Below are 22,847 nucleotides of genomic sequence, written 5' to 3' on the forward strand. Positions count from 1 at the left end.
ATATGATTATGATTATGTGGGTTTTTATAGCGTACTCACAGCGTGTGCAAGTCAATTAATTTTTTTGCCTATTAATTTAACTTTGGCTGCAATTATATTAATTGGCAAGTCACGCAGCAAAAGGGATCGGATTTATCTCTTTATCTACCTTTCACACACGCTGGATAATTCTTTTGAAATCCCCTTGCAGGCACACGGTGTTATTTAAGTTAAAGTACACGATTACATGCAGTTTTCTCAAAAAATCCCCTTCAGGTAATTCACATTTATACAAATTTTATAAATCGAATTAAGTCAACGGTTACATTTAATGTGTTCTAAAAAATGATGAAATGGTAAAATACTGGTGGGCACGCTTAATGAGTAAACAAATTAAATGGGTCTATTTTCGAAGGGTGTGATTCATAGATCCCCCCTATCGCAGAAATTCGTTTTAGTTTGCGCTTGGTACTACCATCTATTTAATATACAGACCGCTTTCAAGTAAAGCATACGTATAACCAGCATTCAATGTCGATTCGGTTCATCCTTTCAGGGTCAGCTGCGTTACAGCCTCTTTGACGCTGGGATATTGATATTTAAATCCGGATGAGATAGCTTTCTGGGGCTTGACTTTGGCGCCACTTAAAACCAAAGCTGCCCGCTCTGGTCCAAAGATTGCGTGAACAACGAACTCAGGAACGCTGAAGATACACGGACGATGGAGTGCTCTAGCAAAGGCCTGAAAACAAAATAGTAAATTATAATGTTCGTTGTACAAAGCTGGGAATTTCTACTTTGCTGAACTCCAAATTGGTGGTTATTTCTGGGGCCACCGCATTGACCACTCCTGGCACTGGTTTTTCTACGATAAACTGTATCAAACTGCACAGATCGTGCAGGTGTATCCAGGGCATTATTTGCTTTCCATTGCCCAATGGACCCCCTACGCCAAACTTAAAGGGCAGCCACATGGATTGAATCATGCCGCCGCCATGGCCCACAACAGCGCCACACCGCAGGATCGTCTGAAAAGGATTAAGGGGTTTTATAACCAATTGCAGATGCTTCAAAGCATCAACTCACGGTTTTACAATCCTGCTCAGTACCAGTGTGGGCAGCCTCCTCCCAGGCTAAGCACAACCTGGACATGTAGTCGAATCCTTGCACCTGGTCCTCCTCGGTGTAAACCTTGGACTCCGATGGTTGATAGTGACTCACACCACAAAGATTCACGAAAGAGGTGACCTGGGGAGCCGACTTAATAGCCTGAGCAAGCGTTTTGGAGGAGTTGATGCGGGAGTTCCACACATTCTGCTGGAAACCTGGAGTCCAGCGTCTCGTTGGATCCAATGTGTTCTGGCCCGTGGCATTTACCACGGCGTTTACGGATCCGGGAATACCATTCTTCTCCAGTTCGTGCCAGGTGATGCGCTTGGCTCCTGGCATTCGGGAGATCACGGTCACATCGTATCCCTTGTGAGTCAAATGCTTGGCCAGGTTGCGACCAATGAAGCCCGTGCCGCCACCTGAGCGAGATTCCTGGTTATTGCTGGCTGCGCCCGCTGGCTTACACCTTTGAACGTACCTATCAGGGCATGCCTCGGCATTTTTGGTATAATCATAAGAGGTTGCTCGAAATAGGCGACTTTTTCCGAATTACGACACTCAGCAGAACGTAATGTAAACAAGTCACAGCTGATGTGCAGTAGGCTGCCAGATCTCACAGTTAAAGCTGAGTGCTGCCACCTCTTCTTTAAACAAGGCGCGAAAAATTTGGTTTCGAATTACCATTACAAATCCAACTCGCACTTTTTAAGTGATACCAAAACTTTAAAAACTATTTTCGTGGTCCAGGAAGTGGTATGGTATAGCATATAATATGCTATAAAACAGGTTTTTTATTTTTTGCTTTTAATGTTTACTATATGTCGGTGTTCATGTTTCATTTATCGGTGGCTCCCTATGGAAAACATTTGTATTCGAATGTTTGGTGGCCTTTAAATTTTAAAGGAACGATGTAAGAACGAGTTTTACAACGTCTTAAAGGGGAAGTATTCCGTGTTAAGCGAAGGCCAAGGGTTCATAGTATGCAGAAAGTCTTGAATGTTTTTACATATTCCGTGCAATAAAGCTAATCAAAAAGGGGCTTAAGTGATTTACTATCGTAAATGTTCAATGACTGCTGGGTGTCCGCCTGGTGAGGCTTTTAGTGTCACTCCCGCACAGCATTTAAGTGCACCGATAGGGGAAATAGAGGGCAGACACTGAACCTAAATTGCAGTTCGCAACTCGCTTATCGCTTTAAGTTGAGCGTTAAAAGGAGCGGACCCCAAGAATCCAATAAAGCGCAAGATTCGCATAAAACGCCTTAAGCCAAGTATAATACAAGTGGCTGTGGCGCTTTCACTCCACCAGCGGACTCACTAGTATCTCCAGACATATGTATATAGTGCATATTGGCAGACATCGGGCAGACGCATGGGGCCAAGTTAATGGCCAAGTTCAAGTGCAGCAGGCGACACAACGTCATATCCTTCGCTTTGCTGCGTGCTGTTTTATGCTGTTTTGTTTCGCTTCGTTTTGCTTTCGTGGCAAGTCATTGGAAACTCATTTGCATACACTGTGCCCGCTTGCATTAACCGACCACCACTTTCTCCGCCCACCCCCCGCCAGCGAGGTGGGCGTGGCCGCCCTTTTTGGGCTAGGAATTTGCATTAAGCTCTGCAATTATTGCGCTTCATTGAGTGAGAAAGGCGTAGTGATGGCGGCGTAAAAAGGATCTGAGGCCATAATTACGAGGTCTGCTGCTTTTATCTAGTCCTGCAATCAGGCAGTAATCACGTACAGCCAGTTGAATAACTGCCAACGAGCGTGCATAGTAGTTTAGGGTGGAAAAACTAAATATCAGTTGGATATTACTGTCTGCGCACTGGAATGTTGATATTACTACCACTGAAAGTGCGGTTTTCAAAGAGATGTGATTTTTGAAAACTCTTACAACTAAGTAATTAGCGTTGGTGTGCTGAATTCGAATTTTGTATCTATACTTTCCTTTTGCATAGCTTTTATAACATCTCACCGTTTTCCAATGACACTCATCATCGATACTCGAACGTGGGCTGATGGGCTGCGCCAATGGAACTTTAATTTCCACGGCTCTTTTGCTTCTGACACTTGTCAGTGATAAAAGAACAGGAGTGGAGATGGGTGGAAAACTTTCTAGACAAAAGGAAAATATGGAAACGATGATGGAAAGGATCTGTAGAAAAAGTTGTCTGATGTCTCGCTGTTTGAGTTGCACTTCCGGTGCAAATGTAGATACACAGATACGGATACCCAGCTTGTATCTTTGTGTCTTTCGCACACTGCCGGTTTGGGGACAAACTTCTTTGTTTGTTTTATTGGCAAACAGACAAACAGACAGAGCAGCAGAGCCGCAGAGCCGCAACAAAGTTGCAAAGTCAATGGCACAACATGGACGAATACCCGAATATGCATCCAAATGCACCCATCCACATTCACCCACCGGAGTGATTTGTGTTGCACGTGGGTGGTGCTGGCATGGATTGGCATCCACATCTCGCTGGCCATTGACACACCACAACACACTCCCTGACAGTTTTATGTGCGGTTTGTGTCGCTCTTTTGCCGCCTTGCGGTTGTCTGGCGGGGATTGGGGATCGGGGATTGGGGACTGGGCAATGCAGATCGGGACTGGGGATGAGAAACGGATCGGGTCGGATTAGCCGGGTCTGACAGTTGGTCACCTCGGTGGCGCAGCATAAAACTGAATTCTGTCATAATTGCGATGCAGCTAACAAGTTTTGCAAGCCGAACTCAACTTGGTGCACGGAAAACACAATATATGATATACCATAAGTTTACTTATTAATTGATTTCAAATAACATACTGGTATCAAACTGGTACTACTTAAACTGGTACTTAAACCTTTGACTATGAATAGTGGGATACCAAATATAACTAAATTACCCATCCAGAAAACGGAAATGTAATTTTCAGTGCACTTACATATATACCCAAACCATAGCTTATGCAATTTGCAATTTGCAGGAGGTCTTTTGGTTTTTAAATAATTGAAAAGCCCAGAATGCAGCAAAGTTCAGGGTTCAAACTTTTCCCCAGTCGGCAGATACAAACTGGGTGGAAAGTTTCGTTGATTGCTCTTGACGTTAATTGAAATTTGGCCAGGCCCGGAGAAGCCAGAAGGCCAACTAATTGGCATTGGCCAAGGTGTTGCGATGCTGTGGCTATCTCTATCTCCATTACATTAGTTGGCCCACTCACCCCAGCCAAATTGGCCATAATTGAATTCTGAGTTCGCAATTCCGCTGACCTACGAGGTTTTTGCGACTCAACAGTGTGTTTTCTGCGACTTCTTTAAAGAAAGGTTCAAAAGCATCATAAACAATCTGCAGAACGCACATATCGTGCAGACAATTTGTCTGCCATGGAATACAAAACTGGGTCAGACGAAATGGCGGCGCCGCCGAAAGATTGCCGCAGACATCGTCTTGGTGGTCGCCAATCCTCATCCTCCGCCTCAGCTTCCAATCTCATTGGATTCAGCCATTCCACTCGTGAATCTGTGACGCATCCCCTTCGACTTTTTGCCACGAGGTAAGGCGAGAAGTCAGCGATGTGGGTCAGAAGTCATGGAGCGCCAGTGAGTCTCATCAAATTTAACAACTTTGCGAAAGTCACGGTTGATGTGTGTGTTTTCTTCTGGAAATGTTTTTCCACTTTTCCGCTCTTCCGCAATTACCGGCCATAATTAGCTGCTACAGTAACTTGGGTACTTCAAAGGGCCTAGTTTGTCAAGCGGATGCCGCCTGAAAGGATCTGCTGCTCTCTGCGTTTCTGACACTCGGGATCACCCGGCCAGCAGATCAAAGGCAAGCTGCTGGAATATCGAAATTGAATTGGACTTGGCGTTACGTGGCGTGGCTGAAGATTTTCTCTCATATACTTGTATATGAGCGAGTATATATGAATAATGCAACTGGACGGAACGGTCGCATATCAATTAATGGGAAAAGCGAATTACGATGCCACCAGCTACTTGGCACTCACCCACTTTCCCGGCACCGCAAACTCGTTATCCATCAATATCGCTGATAGCCACAAACGGTGAATGGCTGAGACTGAAACCGAGAGACTCAAATAAAATGCACCTGCAGCGCTGAAAGACAAGCCGGCGGCTCTGGCCACTTCGACATGAGTGTGTGCAAAATGATTGGGGCTGGGATGTGAGGCAAGTGCCTCCACTTGCCACCTGTTTGAGCTTTGGCAAAGGTCTCCGCATCCTGCCGGTCCCGGTTCTAGGTGGCTTCTCCTCCGGAGACGAGGTCCAGTGCGCCACTCATCAATCAAAGGCAGTCGAAAGGGCAAGTCGAGCTGCTGGAGTGCCTAATTGCAGCTACTGCTCTCACTTGTCGCCAAAACTTGTTAGCAGCTACACAGGAAGAAATCAATTAAGGTATGTAAATTATTACCTTAAGTGAAAAAAAATAATGGCATAAACAGTACATCTAAGAAAATACATATGCACGTACTAGTTACAGAAAAGTAAATTGCTTTAAAATCATCATATAAAAAATATCAAAAAAATATTTTTAAAATATTAAAAAAATTTAATTTACACTTTTAGCTGCTACAATGTTAATTGCCCCGCAAATAAGGGCTGGGAAATTTGAATGTAAATGTTGTTCGTTGAAAATTATCATTTTCCGTGCAGCAGCTGTCCCCCCGAAATCCTTGTAAATTGCTTTAATTATTTAGACATTTTTACAGCATATTCCAGTGACAAGCCAGCCTCTTTCCAGCGACAAAAAAGGCAGGTGAACTGGAATAATTCACACCTGCGGCCGACCTACGTGCAATTATTGACGTTCAGTTTTGTAATAAAATATAAGTCCCAGTGCCGGCGACCTGAAATTAATTAGGCTTTTAATATTTATGCCTTTTATGTTTTGCATTTGCATTTGGTGGCGACAGGTCGCCAAGGACGCGAGTGCCAGGGGACTAGGGACGAAGGACTAAGGACGAAGGACGAAGGACTCTGGCCAGGACTCGCGTTCGTGTATGCGGGCAATTAATAAGGCAGAAATGCGAGCGCTAATTCAAGGAGTCCGACGCGCTGTCCTGCGAAAGGGTGCAAGATAAGTATCTATTATAAATATTCATACTATATTCCTATATGTCGGCGGCGAGCACAGACGACATTAAACCGTGTCCGACCGCCTCATCCCATGCCACATCCAGAATGGAATGTCTATGGCTGGCTTCACTGAAGGAGCCGAAGCCTTTCCTATTTCCTATTTCCAATTCTAATTCCACTTTCCATGTCGGCTCCCCAGGCATGGCTCCATTCATGGGCCCATGCTATTTTTCATCTGCATCAAACTTGACAGCAAAAAGAGGCCTTTCATTCGCTTGGCAGGCCACCCAATTCCTGGGGCTCGGGCAAAAATAATCAGATTGCTGGATATTGCTGTATAATAACGTAACTCTGCACATATTTTATTGTTACTACTTTCAGTCGGAAACTCCTTTCTGAATTGAAAAGCAGATTGCAAGCGTTGAAATTGAAATCTCTCTTTTTGAAAATGACACACTGAGACGGCTTGGGCCATTTCTAAGGACATTCTGGCTTGGGTACAGCTCCTATACTTAATTTTCTATGCTCCATTCACCATTAATGTTAGCTCCAACCATAGTAAGTCCGCTTTCAATTTGTTTATTATTGTTTTAATAGAGGGGGAATAAAGATTTTAATAATATGCTAATCACACATAAAAACTTAAATCGTTTTCGTTGGACTGGAAAAACCTTACCTCTCCTTTAATGCCCGATAGTTAAGTAGTTCCAGAGCAGCGTTGTGTTAAATATATTTGAGCCTCGAAATATGTTTTAAGCCGAAAATGGGCTGCTGCTTTCACCCGTCTCGTTTCGGTTATCGATGCACAACAATCGCGGCAATCGACGTTGAAGCAATGAAATTAGCGAACCGCAAACAAGACTTCAAATTACCCGCATTCATCCCGAATCAGATATTCGCACCAGGCTGTCAGATTTCTGGGGAGTCGGGCAGTCGGGGAGTCGGTGCTAAAAAGCATATATACAAGGTATGGATCGTATGGATCGTATCGATTGCCATCGACAGCCGTTCACAATGGATGCAGCCAGTAAATCAGGCGAGAAAGGAAGGAAAGCCAGCGACTGGAGGGGATTTCAATGAGTAGGAAAGAAAGAGCAGTTGCATTGGGGCAGACATCCGCATCTCCATCTCCATCTACATCTCCAACTCCATGTCCACACAAATGTATCTGTATCTTCGCATGGCACACTTCCAACTGTGGCGCATAATTAAATCGCAGCATAAATAAACATAAACACACATAAAGCTGTGATAAATTGTCCAGCGACGCAGCGGAAATGTGCGTTAATCCAATTAAATGGGCCATTTGCATGGCTGAATGCTGCGAAAATGTTGTTCATTAAAATTGCCAATACTTGGCACCAAATCCATTCCAAAGCGGTGCAGCTGCAGTTTGGCAAAGGACCTTTTCCGATTCAGGGGTCAATTCCGGATTTGGGACAATGTCCTGCCGCCAACTAATCGTCTAGTCTGGGCAACTGCTCCTCTTTCTCTTTCTGGCCAGCTTGTTTGTTTTGGCCACTATTACTACAACGCTTCTTTGTCTGGTTTGTTTGGCCCCAGGCGGCTTTCTTGTCACAGTGGTTACTGCGTCTTTAAAAGCACACTGAGCAAAATAACTAAGCGAGAGCACACAGCTTAAGTGTGTTTTATGTTTTGCATCATGTTAACATCCATTAGGCAGCGATTTGAACAAATCAAAGTCAGCAGCAGACATGCCCACCCATCCATTCCTTCCCCCCATGCGAGTGGCACGTGCCGGATGGATGATAACACGGGCTCGGAGGCCGAATCCTTGCAAATAAACTGCAGCGTAATGGGGCCCATTGTGCGATGCAAACACTGTTTACACAGACACAGGCCAGCCACCCTGGGGAATCGCTTCTGGAGGGTCGCTGGGGTGGGGCGAATGCGACCCCTCAAAAGTTTAACTTGTTCAATTTGCATGAGTCGCGGACCCGGCCATAAACGATACTTTGCCCGAAAACTTTGGCCATAAAGCAGCTACAAAAGCAGACGGTATACACGGCTGGACAGGGGGAGTAATGAGCACGCGTCCCTTTGTCACCATCAGGACACATACTCCACGTCCATGTCCAAGTCCTTTGGCTGCTAAGCCGCCACCAAAGCGAGCGGACACGTGCGCCCAAAGGACATGGAGGTAGTGAGTGTAAGGAGGGAGATATAGGGGTTCAAGTAGGCAGTTATGAAATGATTATTAATATTATTAAGATCTATATGAAACAGTAAGCTATTGAATCTTATCTTCCTCATGCCATAAGTACATCAATATAACACTAAAGAGCCCCCTTTAACTATTTTTGATCGTACACCTCTGTAAGGAAAGTAGCTTAGGCTGGAGAGGTGATTTTTGCCTGGGGATGCAAGACTCCTGCTGATGGATTGTTTTCAAGAAGCCGACTCCTTTGTGAAACGCTTTCTGCAGGGCTTCCTTCGTTGACCTTGGCAACCCTGGCAACTCCTGGAAATTTGCATATTACGCATTCGTTTTGAAGATGGCAACCCTCCTGCGGTGACAATTAATTTCGTACAGCTCATTAGGCGTTGGGAAACTTTCACCGAGGGTGGCTTAATATTCGGCATTTTAAACCTGTCATTCCAGCAAATGGTGGTGTATAAAAGCTAATTTCTTGAGTCTAATTGAGCTCAATTAGGCGATTTCACGCTGGCACGCCCCACTTCAACAAGCAACAAAGGAGCCTATTGCAAACTTAATGATTTAGCGAAAATATGGATAAAGTTTCGAAGTCCATTAAGGGGGATAGTCCCAGCGATGCGGAGTACACTTTGGAGGAGGACCCAATCGAATTCGAGTTGAAAAAGCTGGAACGCGGCAGCGGCAGTTCCAATGGCGAAAGCGACGAGGAAGGCCAGCAGGATCAAAAGCAAGTGGACTCCATCATCGCCGAGATGGACGAGCAAAAGGACACGGAACAGGAGGCAGCCGGTGAACAGGATGAGGAGAGCGAGGAGGATCTGCGCCGGATGTATGGTGAGTGGTGATTGGTTTCCCGAGGTGATAAGTTCATAAGTATCCGTAAAACTTCCTCCAGAACTAAGTCTCCTCCCGCCCGAGGCCATGGCAGCCCACATTCAGCAAATGGAGAAGGAGCTCTACGAGCTGAGCCAACGGGAAGCCAGGGAGCTCAACCGGAGCAAACACCTGCGCATCTTTGGCAACTCCCGTCGTCGCGCCAACAAGTGAAGAAGTGACAAATCTGCTTATAGCACACTGTATACTGTGATGACTTTGATGGTATCAAATAAAGGGTCGTCAGCGAAAGTGACTCCAGCTCCAGCTCCAGCTCCATTCCGTTTCCCCTTCCAGTGGCTAAACAGGCAAACGTACATAGCTCCACATGGCCCAAGTGGCCAGATGGGCGAGAGTCGTGGGCAAAGTCCCATGAAAGCCGCTTATAGGGCTTAATTTCTGAAAATGGACATGCCATCGACATTCGCCCACGACATCGCCTCCATCTGAAGTCAAGTACAGTGGGACTTCAGCAGCTTGAATTTGGAAAGCATATATTTACATATATAAAACTTAAGATAGCTTTCTTCTAGAAATCCAATTTCAAATAGCTGTCTGCACATCTGGATATATCAATTCAACATCAATTCAGTGTTTTTTCTCTCGTCGCGTTCTCTAGGCTCACCTGTAGTAACTAGGAAATGCACAGCGCATATGGAGGTGGAGGCAGTGCGTCTGGGATTGGGCATTAATCGTGCATTAGAGTCTAGAGTTCAGAGGGCCGGAGCTGCGGCATTCGTTCCAATGGGCTTCCTGTGCGCTTAGTGGCCAATCCTCCTGCAGTGGAGGTAGAGCTCCCGGTTTGGTGGGGGCTCTGCTGGGGGGTAACTCGATTCAAAGCAAATAGTAGCCAGTTTATCACATGGATTTGTGCTAATTTTTCCATTTCCTCGCTCGCCTGGGGAGTTGTGAACCCGATCCGCCGGCTCTCGAGTTGCCAGGGTTCTTAAGTTGATTAAATTTCACGCGATTTGATTCGATTTTCAATTATACGAGTGCCGAGTGACGAAACACCGAGTGCCTCAAATCCATTATGCTAAGCAAATACATCTCCCGTATTTTCAGTTTCGACTGCGTGTCAGTTATCAATGCCCAAAAACGAAAAGGGAAAGCCATGGAAATCAGGGGCAGTTGGGCCACCAAGCTTTTTGATGCCAGTCCAGGCAACTTCCTGGCATATCCTTTCGCATGCCTGGCTGTCTGTCTATCTGTCTATCTGTCCGTTTGCCTGGATGATGGTGATGCAGTCGAGCACTCCTGCCCCCTGGAATATCAGTTGTTGTTCTTGTCGCTTTTGGTGGTTGCGGGTGCAAATGTTTGGCGGCTTCAAAGGGATTCCCCGTCCGACAGTTCTTGGCGATTTGGGGTTTGTCACAACACGGCATTACCCAGACTCCGGCAAAGGAGACATTTGAATGCAACATGTGTCCAGGATTCGGGCTTTGTTAATTTGCAACCCCGGGAACTTAAGGGTGGAACACCAACGCGACTAATAGAATATGCTCATTATGGGATTCCGAGCTGAGTGGGTTTCAGTGTTTTGGGCATAACTCAAACTAAATTATTATAAATGAATTCATAATCTTCTCCGCATTATAATAACTTCGGTGGCCAAGGGGGATGATTCAAGTGCTCGTTTCTCCCCCAAAAAATGTCAAATATTTAAATATAAGCGAAAGGATTCGCCATTTATTGGAGTGCCGTGCACTGATTGAATTTACTGCGCAGTTGGTGATGGGTGGAGAATTCGTTACTCTTCTAAAAGCCATAAATTCCCGGATCTAAAAGCCATTCATTCAAGTGATTTTGATTTGCTAAAAGGGCTAGTTCCGTTTGTAACCATATTTTGGAATTTAATCCCTTTATCATTGGTAAAAATTACACAGTTTTATAGTTTTTTGCTTAACGAATGGAATTTATAATTAAATTTCATAGGAAATTCTGGTGAATGGTTATTGACTATACATGTATTCACATTCAGACACATTTGTATAGTTGAACGATTTCATTGATTGGGAAATCAATGCTTGTTTGTTATTGAATTACACTTTCTGAGCAGAATGGTTTTTAAATGTATATTGATTTAAATAAAATGGGGCAGTTAACAAACGTACAATATGAACTACTACTTTAATCAAGTGAAGTTGGCATAAAATCAATTAAAAAGCAATTATCCCCACGGTAACGCCCCTATTACTAAAATTAAGTTTAAAGAAAATACTCATTCACAAGCCAATTTTTATAATATCCGACTATGTGATCGCTACAAGTGGGTTTAAGGGTTTATTGACTTAGTGAATTCCTTTGTATCACACATACACGAGTGTATAGTAAGAACACACAGTGTTATGGGAAAGACATCTGTCTCGGAATGCATTTAATTACCTGAACAAACGGTGGCAGCATAAGTGTATTTATCTAATTATGGTTAAGTGCCAGCAATGCGTGCATTGTATGCTAATTTATGCAAATGGCGACACAAATCATATCAGTTCCTCCTGCATTTAATTGCACCCCTTTCCCGGTTATGTTGTGAAAAAATGGCATTAAATTAGCCAAGTGCAGCATAAATTTCACACCGAAAATACAGAAGATACAGTGAAAAATGGCGCTCCCAGGGCAATTCACTTGGCCGAAGCCATTGTCCCCGACTTTCCAAGTGGAGGGGCGGGGGATGCCGGAAAATGGAGGGACAGACACAAAGAAAATGCCAAGCCAAGTTCGCTAAACCCAACGGCAGCATCTGCCGAAAGACGGAGCAACCAGAAGGACAGGCAGCAGAGTGGCTATATCCTAGACAACCAGACAAAGGATAAACAGATTCCTGGCCTTTGCATCCTTTTCTGAAGCGTGTTTATCAAACTGAAGTCGTGTTTGTGCTGGGATGTGACTCCACCTGATCCAAAGGATTCGCTTCCATTTAAATATTCTGGATGTACTGCTCACTTGGGCGCTGTTCGAGTCCCCAACCAGGATGGAAATCTCCGCTGGGCAGGTTAAAAAACTCATTAGGAAAATCCTTGGGCGGCGGAAATTAAATAAAATCCTATTAGGCGCTCTATTTGCTGTGTGCGTGTGTGTGTGCCTGTGGGAGGGAAATGGGAAATGTGCGGTCTGGAAAAACTCCACACTTAATTTATGTGCACGCATTTCGTTCCCGTTACGACATTTCAGCACAGAACGAAATCTAATTATGATAGATAGCTGCTCATACCACTCCGCTTTTCCTCTGCTTTTCCTCCACTTTCCCCCACTTTTCCCCCATTCATTTTGGGGGAAAACTCGTGTGCAGGTGCATTTTGTCACTTGGCGGACTGGCAGCCGAAGATCTGCCTTAATAAAGTCGGGAAAATAGGGAGTTGTGCGGGGCGGGGCAGCAACTTTGAGGGGCGTCACATCTATATCCTAACACATTGCTGATCAAAAGAATCCGAAAATGCTTTGATTTCACAGCTCTCTCTTTTCGCTTTTGGCTTTTGGCTTTTCGCATTTCCCATTTCCGCATGCTAGGCTGCTTCCACTTGTGGATTTCGATGTTTAAAGTAAAGTAATCTCCTGCAAAGTATTTCATTTTTAGAGTGTTTAAAACTGTAATATATTCCTTATGATATAAGTCATACCTAAGATCTGTAAAACGTGGCGTAGAAGGAGATTTTGGTTTGCTTTACAAATAATATACTTATAAATCGATTTAACAAAATAACTAAGAAATCTTGTGTTAGTTTTCATATTAGGGACTTAATTAATATAACCACTTTTAAATTCCATTAAAATTGTATTAAATTGAATGGCACAAGGTAAACCATCTCACATGTTTGGTGTAACTGATATGCTTTTGTTTATATGTCTGCCCTGCAAAAGCAAACAAATAGTCCTTCAGCAGGATGAGCTGGCCAAATGAAATTTTCGACAATTTGGCAAATGTTAACTTTGCTAATTTGCATAAACCGCAGCCGCCACAACAAAAATAAGCTAAAAAAAAAAACCCAAAAACGTCAAGCCAACCCCCAAAGAAGGCCAACACGAATTATAGAAAACTGCTGGCGAATGCAACATTTTTCGGAGGGGAAACGGCGGGGGCGCCCGAAGGGGGGCGGGGTGTTGGCCAGACCAGACGACGACCAACTGACTGAGTCCTGTGGATCCTGGCGGCTCACTTTCACTGAACGACTCTACTCCACTCTACTCGACTCGACTGGAATCGATTCGACCGTAATCCCCAGCGAAGGCTGCCAGACACGTGCTCACGACCCGGCAATTTGCGTGTCTGTGTCTGGGTGTATCTGTGTTTGAAGACTGTAATTGTGTGTGTGGGTGTTGCAAGAAGGATGATCCAAGGAGACCTAGACTGTAAGGCCGCAACGCAATCAGTGAGGAAAACTTGACGATCTTAGGTTACATTTAGAAATCATTAGTGAAGTTTCCTTAATTTAAAAATAATTGGGAATTAAAAGTTCGCTTCTTAAAACTAAGTGAGTGTAAATAATTTAATGAATGGAGTTGTTTTTAAAAAAAATTTGTTGATCCAAAATAAAAGCCTACATCGTCTTTAGTATCATATCACTATACCCATGACTCATATTACCTGCCAATTATTTAATCGATATGAAATGAAAACATCGTGTTCGTGAATTTTTCGAGTGCAAAGACGGGCGCAAATGTAAATGCACTATGGCCACTCCCCGCGTTTCCTTTTTGAGCGGAAGTCTGTGCGATAATGATGGATTGTGTACAACAATGCAAGGGTCCTGCGCCCAGCCACCCACCCCCTTTTGGCCACGAATTGTGGGCATTTGAGCGTGTAGCTATTGTGAGTTTTGAAGTTTTTGGCTAAATGATTTGATTATGTTTTGGGATTAGGGAAAAAGGAGGCAAGGAAAATTACTATTTTTCAGAAAGAAGAAAGAGCGAATCCATTTTTGTAGCTAATCACGGCTATTAAACTTGGCTTGACTTTAGTGTTGTTTTTAAGCCGCAAATGCCGTCTTATACTCTCTCCGGAGAAATAAAACACTTTTATACACTCTTCTACAAGCAAATGGGAAATGCAGTTTTCCAGTTTCAGCTTATACTGTTTTTTTCATTGCCGGCAACTTCTCTCTCAATCAGCTGTTACGGCGAATTGAAGCGCTGTTAATAACAGCGCCTGTTAGCAGCAGCGCTGTACACGTATAAGAGTGGGCGTATAACACAGCCGCACTCCGAGCGCCGTTCAGTCGTTAACGAAACTTCGCCGCGCGCGGTTCACTTCGTTTTTCGGTCCGCGGTTCGTTGTATTTCCAATTCACACTTTTCGCCGGCATCGTTTGTTGTTGTTTGCGAATGCATATGTGGGTGTGCGGTGTATGTACGAATACGAATACGAGCATGTGTGAGCGTTCTGCTCATAATTTTGCGCGTTTGGTGCGTTGACAGCTGCGAAAAGCGAAAAAAGAGAGTGCAGAAAAGTGCAAAGCAAAAGCCGACGAAAAAAAAACAACAGCACGGCAAAACAAACAACAAACAAACAAAGCAGAAGCCAAAAGAAACAACAACACACCTGCTGCCGCCGTCGTTTTTGTTTGTGTCGGTGCATTTTGGTCCAGAAAAAAAGAGGATATTCAAATGGCAGTGCAAAAGCGGCAGCAGGATAGCGAATCGTGATTTTCCGGCGAAACACAAGAAGCAGAAGCTGCAGAACAGTGAGTTCCTATCGCCCAAGTTCAATGACTTCGGCCAGACTTAATGAGTTCCACCCTTTGAACCACTCCGAAATGCCCGATAACAACAGGCGACAAAACCCCATTTACATATAATTATCTCGCACTGCCCCCATCCCATCGTTTTCACTTCTGGCACAGTCAAACTTCTCTAGATCGATCTGTTATGGTACCAAAACTAAAGACTTTAAAATCATTAGCTGCTGTTCTTAAATTAGCGAGATAATAATAATAAATGAAGATACTTTTAAAATGTGTCATTTTTAATAATCATCAAACATTACTTTTTATAATTAGCTTTTATTGTTTCTGTAACAAAATACATTTTGAATGAATATACTTCTAAAGCTGTCTCAATAATAAAACAACTGACTCAAAACTGGCATCCCTTCGTTTTTACAATTGTAGTAGATGTTTTGGCTTAAAGAAGCTTCACTGTAGTTATCAGCGATACACTATCACCTCATCCCCTTGTCAATCGACCACCAATATGTTAATTTGAGCAGCTGTAGGCGCCGCTCTAAGATTCTTGTTGTGTTTATTTGGCTCTGTCCCTTAAATGAACTTGTCAATTGCTCAATGATTGCCGTCAATTATCAGTGTCAGCGATGCTATCTCTGGCTGATGACCGTGGCGATAACGATAACGATTGGCAGGCTATACGCCAATACACTTTGGACTTCTTGCGGAATGGAAATGTTGCTGATTTCTGTATCATTCCGCTTTCCCTTCTATTTCGATGGCTTGCACAATTTTATGGGAGCGAACGTATGCGTAATATTATTGCGCATACGCCACATGGCGCCCCATCGATAAGGGCTCCCCTGGTTATTGTTTATTGTATTTCGGTTTGTCATTGATTCAATTAATAATCCCAATGGGAATGGAATCGTGGAATTGTGGCTCAAATTGCCACCGACTTCGATTCCCAAAGCCATTTCGCAACCCTAATGGCCCAATGAGTAATGGAAAGTGGAGAAGTGCTTCCCCCATACGCTCGGAAAACGCATTTCTGATAAGATTAGAGCCGCATTTGTTCACTGGAAATTATTAATGAATACTCGCAGCCGTCTAAGCGAAATGTCGATGGTTCATTGCACAAGCATTCGCCCAAAAAAAAACTCAGCTAAAGAGGGCCAGAACTCCTTTCGCCAACCTTGGAATTATGCAACCTAGGCGCCGATTGCCATAAAGAAAACGCTGTACGAAAAAGCCAACACCAAAGTCGTGGCTGTGACTGTAATTTCTAGCATTTTAATTACGACTGTTGCCACAACAATCATAATGGGCTTGGGTCCTCAGCCCTAAAAAACCAACTGGCGCAATTTTCACGCACGTGCTGCCGCCACAAAAACCGGAAGCAGAAAGGTGCGCCTGCGTCCGAAAAGGTGTGCGTGTTTTTTAGAAAACATGGCTACACATGTACAAAATTATTTGATTTGCATAATGAATGAAGACGGCTAGCACTGGCTGGGGAAAAGAGTTACTGTGAAAATTCAGTTTAAACTCAAATGAAATTAAGCTGCAATTATTTACGGTCAACAAGCCACAAAAATCCACCACAAAAAGGTGTGAAAGGTGTGAAGTTACAGTAGATAATTCCACATTTAATGAAATGGTTGCAGAAAAAGATATCAAGATTTATTATTCATTTAAAAGCTTTTGGCACTGGCCAGCGATTTGTATTTAAGAGCAGCTTTATTTTCAACTCAATTAAATGGAAAAGATGAAATTCACAAATTGATGTTGACAACAATGAACTAAAGGATGAATGAAAGTATTCGGCGGCACAAAAGCATACCAAAACAATTGTTCTGCCACAAAGTCGTATAAAATATATATATGAAAACAAATAAATTGTGAAAAGTGCTGGGATGAGTTGGTCAGGATGGGGATTAAGCCGAACTAGAATATATGGAATGGAAGCTTTACTACAGAAATGTGACTGTCAACAGAACCACAGGAATTCATCGAAAAAAGAGGTTCTAAAAGTACAGATAGTGAGGTCGAAAGAGACTTCTCGTGTCGCTGGCAAATAAATAAAGCCACAGCTAGGGTTGCTGCTCCACATAAGCTGGCATTTGCATACGCATGTGGCTGGGGGGGAGGGGGGTTTTGGGCCAAGTTAATGGGGTGGGAGGTTACCCGTAGGTGGTGGCGCTATCCCAGTTGTATATCTTAACTACCTAACTTCTAACAGGGTCTCGCAGTCTGCCCAACTGTCTGCCTATTCGGCTTGACAAACGCAAACACATCAGCCATAACCATATCTCATTTGGGCTCATATCATAAATTCCTTGAGGCAGAGCAGGAGCAGAAGCAGGAGCAGAAGCAGGGTGATGGAGATATAGCGATAGGGAGCTGGTGCTCGTGGAGCCCACTAGTTGTTGACTCTTCACAATTCCAGGGGGCCCAATCTCATGGCAAACCATTTGCAGCAGGCACGCACTAATTTTTTCCGCTTTTTCGGTGGCTTGGTGCTGCTCCAAAGTTTGGTTTAGGGCACGTTTCGCATTTTATGGTGATTCGTTTTATGTCGTTTCTCCGCATTTAAATTTGAGTTTTATATGAATTTCAAGCAGGGCAAGGTTGGCTTGACACCTTTTCTCGAGCCCATTTTACGGTCAACAATTGAAATCAACACTCGGCTGCCTCGCTCTGTCTGCATCTTTTCCACACAATGTGGTGCGACGAGTAGTATCTTTTCACTCGCATCTAAGCCTTTGTTTGTCCCGTAGTTCGGTGTGTTAGCCAGCAACTTGCCGAACTGGTTCTGATTCAGAAATTCAGATTCATAACACAAACAGCGGCCACATCCTACTTGGCAACAACTACCCCGAAACCCCCGAATTGGCTTTTAATTTTTGGCAACAGAACTTTTGTCGCCTGCGTGTCTTTGAAACCGGTAACTGGCTTACTATACCATACTATATGTATACTCGTACGTTTTTAGTCAATGATAGAGCCAAAGCTAAATAAAATGCCAATGCTGATGGTGTCATATGTGCTTTTGTTTGCCTTGCGGTTGCTATTTTCGGTTTTGGCCACTTCCTGGGGCCTCTTAATTGGTTATTTCATTTCATTATTCAATTTGCTACTTAATACAATTACTTTGTGTCCACCATTCACTCAATCTTTTGAGCCAGCTTATGTGGCTCCAATTTACGCTAATTACCCAGCAAATAATGAGGCTTCCGCTTCCAAATTTTATGGCTGCCTTCTCCAGTTCGCTGGGCTCTTATCTCCGGCTAATCTGGCCAGAATCCACGCATATAATACGCTCATTGAAAGCCCCCCAAACGCCGGAGTGCCCATCGCCTTGGCATAGTTTCTGCTGACTGCCGCAGTCCATAGAACCGCAGAGCTCAAGATAAAGCCACCCAGAGATTTACAACATCGAGGTCAGTGGGTGGGAAAAGTGGGTGGCGGGTACACTACCCACCAAGTCACAAGAAAGCAGGAAGCGCGGAAAATGTTTGCCTAGCATAAATGTGTTTACATTTCCGCGACGGTTTACAATTGAGACTTGAGCTTAGTCGGGAACAATTTTCCATCAATTGATTGGGCTCGACAGGCTGCAGATACTGAACAAATATATGTAAACGCACAGTGCTTTGCACAGCTATAAATCTATGGAGCTTCAGTAGAGATAGCAGAGTTCGACAAACTCATAAAAAGAGGAGGATACCAAGTGATTTGGTGAATGGGAACGCTATGAATTCGAGTCAATGTAAGGTAATTGCAAAGGTTGACAAAACACAAAGACGAGGGTTTTATTTATAGGGCTTGTTGGGAATACATAAATTTAAGGGAATACATTAACTTAATAAATACATGATTGCTGTGTCCGATTCCAGAATGGCATTCCTAATAATTAAACATCAATCTTAAGGCGAGTAAAACCCTTTTAATCCAAACTAGATTGTCTGAAGATTGGTATATTGACGAAGAACTATGAATTTGGCTCGGCAAGGCATCCCAAGTAATTAAACATCATTCCGAAAGCATTTCCCTCAGTAATGCCAATCTAATCCAGAGTGGATTGGCAAATACAGCATTTTAATTGGATGGCAAAAATGGGTTTTAGCACATTCAAGTGCTTCCTGGTTCCGCTCCCATTCGCAAACACACCTGTATTTCCCGCCCTTACACCTGTCATCGAGAGGATTTCCGTAGTTGTTTTTGCACCTACCCCACCTGCTGGCACTTCAATAAAAGTTGAAATTGAGCTGAAGCCAGAAAAAGGAGAAGCAAGTGGTACGGGCAGCAATTCCCCGATCGGAGTTTTATGGGTTAAATGTGAACTTTTATTGGCATTTATTATGGCCAGTATTTGAAGGGGGCGAATAGTTTACTTGGCAGTTTGGCAGCGAATGTAAATTTGATTGCATTTCACTCGATTAACCATCAAAATGGTTGTAAAGAAAAAAAACAAACAAACAAGTGAATGGGGGAAACATGTATTTACACAGTCATTTTTCTCTCTAATTGGACACACAAAACTGGGAAGAGTCTACAAAAATCTAGTTTTGAAAATGCTGACAACTGCAAAACACACAGCGAAATGTATCTGCGCATCTGTGGGATACACAGAGATACGCAGCGATACGATTTTATATTCACCCAGAGAAATCCAGGCATATTTTTGGGTGGTCGCGGTCATGTACACAGCCATAAAACATATTTTTCACAGATTTATGATTTGTTTATTTTGCGCTCTCATTTCTCGATACGATTTTCGCGGGGCTGTGAGGTAGCCAACTTGGCGACACATTCCCTGTCAGTGGAATGCAAAAAAAAGTATAACAAAATTGAAAGGAGGCCTGCTCGAGAGCACTTTATTTCCTTTCCCATTTGCCATCTTTCGCTTATTGGCATAAATGGACTTCTGCGTGCCTTTGGCGAGTCGCTGAGTCTGCGGATCCGGCGGGTTTATGTTTAATTATAAATCCCGTTGCTCAAGATCTTCTCAAAAGCGGAAAAGGGGGCGAAGGGAGGAAAAGGAGTTTTGCCATGCAGCTGCTGCTCCGTTTATGGGCAGCCAAGCAACTCGAACCGCACTCAGCCAGCCATATTCCCCATCAGCGACTCGTCATCGGCGGCATCAGTTGGTTTGGTTGTTGGAGAGGGTTCTTCTGGCCCCCAAAGCCCCCTCCTCTGGCCACCCACCAGCCCCTCCCCCCGTGCATAACCATCCCCCTTTGCAGCCCATCAGCCGCGACGTGCCCAAATTGCATTTGCATTCGAGTTATGTGCGCTAATTTCACGTTATGAAATTTTTATTTCGCACATTTGCTCGTCGCAGTTTTCTTGCCTCGTTTTTCATCTGCCAGCAAAAATCAAAATCACAAGAAAAACATTCTGCCGCTCATAAAAAAAACTCTGCTAAAATTGGCAACAAATCCGTGCAGTTTCTTGTCAAAATGCTTTTTATTTGGGTCTAGTTAATACTTTGCAGCGTACTTAAATTGGTTTGCTTAATCAAATGATATGTTCTTATGCGCACTCAAACAACTACTGTGTGCCTTGGGCCAAACTTAATGAATTCTATTAAGAAATCATTTCCATTACTTTAGCTTTGGGTCAACAAAGGCGATCTGGCGAATTCCTTAGCCAGTTGAGCGGGGATTGTTCTCTAATCTCGAGACTGTGGCATGTGGGTGACACTTTCCCCCTGCACTTAAGTTCCCCCTCAGAAATTTGAGCAACTCTTTGTTGTTCAATCTGTGGGCGTTGAGTCTTGGATTTCACTTGCTGAAGAGTGCAAAGTAATCAGTGAACGAGGGCATTTGGGAGGGGGAGCAGCAGAAGGGGTTTGGGACTGGGACTCGGAAGGGGAAGGGGCACAAACTGCAACGGCAGCCACTTGTGGGCCTCGAGTGTTGGTAAAAAGCGTTTTGTATCTGTCGGATACAATGGGCCATAAATCAGAAGAGTACCACTTGCCGGCGAGATTGCACTATTTTTGAGTTTGAGAAACCTATGATATTTAGATGGTGGAGAATGGATTCCGATTCCGATTCGTAGTCGTATTTGTACTTGGATTCGGATCCAGAAGCACTATTTTGCGGTGGTAATTGCACGCTCGCTGAGGCGTATCGTATGCGGCAGGTTTCCGTTGTTCATTCAGGGGAAAATGGGCAACTGGGAAAGCGGGAAACCGGGAAAGCGGGAAACCGGGATAGGATGGATAGGAGGGATAGGAGGGATAAAAGGGAAAAGCGTAAAAAAGGGGGAACGACCCAAAATAGCGGCACAGCCAAATGCGGAACATGAAGCATAACAAGGGCGACACAGTAGAAAATTATGCCATCACAACCTTCTACATTGATCTTATTCCAAAAATGTCAAAATCATTATAATATCGAATTACATACATCAAAAATGCATTCATTTCTTGGCCTAGGTTCTTTTACCAAAATATTAAATGTATTTAACCATTAAGTGTGAGACACAAATGAGTTTTATACCATAACTTCAAATATGTGGTATACCATATTATTAATGATATTCGCAATCTTATCAATATATAGAATTTCCGTCGTCAAAGCGGGTAATATTTTCTCTCTGTGCGGCGAGAGAAACCGGGATACTACGTGTTGCAATCTCCAATAGATACAGTATTTAGTACGCGACTCGCAGATGCACAGTCTCAGATACAGATACAAATGCCACCGCGTGCGTGAGAAGCTTCAAGTTGGTGCGTTTTGCTTTTTTCACGCTCTCGCTGGCAAGTTGGTTGGAAAAAGCGGGGAAAACAGTGAAACACAGTGAAAAACAGTGAAAAACATAGAAAAGAACCATGTTGTCTGCCATGCATGGATGAGTGTAGTAGCTGCAGCTACATCTGTTGCCGCTTCTGCACTCTCGCAACTCTCGAAACTCGTATGTGAGCCAAGTGCAGGGCCGAAACTGTAACCGAATACGCCATTAGCACTGAAAAGGGGCCCAAAAGAACGGGGAGCACTGGGCCATAATTACATCTGCATCCGTTCTGGCCAAAATGGATGGGGGTCACACACAGATTGAGGCCATGATTGATGTTCCCCATTCTGTTCCGGCGCAGATCGCACGGCCGCCTTATCAGTGGCCATCCATCCGAAATGCCAGACATTCCCATTCTCCAACGCCAGCAGACTCCGACTTTTCTGCTGCAAATCTCCCTCGATTCCATCAAATTCACAGACCATAAATCTTCACTTCTTCACTTCTGCGGGCTGGTGGACCACTAAATGCCTTCACACAGTAACAGTTGTTTTCCAGCCAATTGTTTTAGGGAACTTTTTGCGGCATTTAATTGCCAATATCGTTAGGCCCGAAACATCATTAAAAGTTTTCAGGCAGAGAATCTGCTCTGTTCATTAATAAGCACTAATTGCTATAGGTAGTCCAGATTTGGAATCTCTACAGTCGTTGAATACAAATGAAGAAAACTTTGTAGCAGCGCAAGTACAGATTCTAAAGCGTTTTTATGCATTACTTTTTAGTGGTTTTATATATCTATTTTAAATGTGGAGTATAGCCCTTATTGGCATTGCAATATTTTCATTTATTTGATCACAAGTTCAAAATTGGCTTTAAATTCACTTAACAATAATTGGCAGCTAAATCGTTGATAGTAATATTGTGTACATGATCTGGCAGCAAACGAAAACGTGACCCTGTCAGCATTATATATATTCCCTTAATTTACCACTTGTGGTTTCGTAGCATATCAAATAAGTGTAGTAAATTCCAATTCCCAGTTTTGTCCGGCAGAATTACGACACTTCTGCTGATGCTGTAACTCCTCAAAAGTCGGAACCTAAAATCCCATTCGACGCGACTTGTTGGAAGCAAATGCTTCGAATTTGTCACTCGACACGTCAATTATATAAATCGCTTATGTGACCCTCCCGAAATGCCCCTCTTTTTATTTGGATGCTTGTTGATGAT

General features: G+C 43.7%; 3 protein-coding genes across 5 annotated transcripts in view; 2 read left to right on the forward strand and 1 right to left on the reverse strand.

Moving 5' to 3' along the window:
* Position 1: 1 nt before the first annotated feature.
* Positions 2-1,680, reverse strand: LOC6546672 (epimerase family protein SDR39U1). Its single transcript, XM_001975829.3, has 4 exons — positions 1,568-1,680; positions 1,066-1,508; positions 777-1,007; positions 2-721 (listed from the first exon to the last, which is right to left on the reverse strand). Exons 1-4 carry the CDS (start codon positions 1,602-1,604, stop codon positions 524-526), a joined length of 909 nt encoding a protein of 302 aa, XP_001975865.1. The 5' UTR covers positions 1,605-1,680; the 3' UTR covers positions 2-523.
* Positions 1,681-8,911: 7,231 nt separating this feature from the next.
* On the forward strand, positions 8,912-9,462 carry LOC6546671 (eukaryotic translation initiation factor 5B). The gene is made up of 2 exons (XM_001975828.3): positions 8,912-9,174; positions 9,236-9,462. Exons 1-2 carry the CDS (start codon positions 8,913-8,915, stop codon positions 9,385-9,387), a joined length of 414 nt encoding a protein of 137 aa, XP_001975864.1. The 5' UTR covers position 8,912; the 3' UTR covers positions 9,388-9,462.
* Positions 9,463-14,417: 4,955 nt separating this feature from the next.
* LOC6546669 overlaps positions 14,418-22,847 on the forward strand; it is a 37,929-nt gene continuing 29,499 nt past the window's right edge. For all 3 annotated transcript variants that reach the window (XM_015156143.2, XM_015156144.2, XM_026980379.1), the window contains exon 1: positions 14,418-14,894. The gene's annotated coding sequence lies outside the window, so the exon portion shown is untranslated. The remainder of the gene's footprint in view (positions 14,895-22,847) is intronic.

Source organism: Drosophila erecta, unplaced genomic scaffold (genome assembly GCF_003286155.1).
Source record: "Drosophila erecta strain 14021-0224.00,06,07 unplaced genomic scaffold, DereRS2 tig00000092-arrow-pilon, whole genome shotgun sequence".
NCBI lineage: Eukaryota > Metazoa > Arthropoda > Insecta > Diptera > Drosophilidae > Drosophila > Drosophila erecta.

What these genes read in the sequence shown, in the direction of transcription:
- LOC6546672 (XM_001975829.3), bottom strand. Translation starts at nt 1,604, where the DNA reads ATGATTATACCAAAAATGCCGAGGCATGCCCTGATAG. An exon ending in CTGAGCAGGATTGTAAAACC is followed by an intron (nt 1,008 to 1,065) that starts GTGAGTTGATGC and finishes AATCCTTTTCAG; the next exon opens with ACGATCCTGCGGTGTGGCGC. An exon ending in CCAATTTGGAGTTCAGCAAA is followed by an intron (nt 722 to 776) that starts GTAGAAATTCCC and finishes TTTTGTTTTCAG; the next exon opens with GCCTTTGCTAGAGCACTCCA.
- LOC6546671 (XM_001975828.3), top strand. Translation starts at nt 8,913, where the DNA reads ATGGATAAAGTTTCGAAGTCCATTAAGGGGGATAGTCCCAGCGATGCG. An exon ending in GGATCTGCGCCGGATGTATG is followed by an intron (nt 9,175 to 9,235) that starts GTGAGTGGTGAT and finishes AACTTCCTCCAG; the next exon opens with AACTAAGTCTCCTCCCGCCC.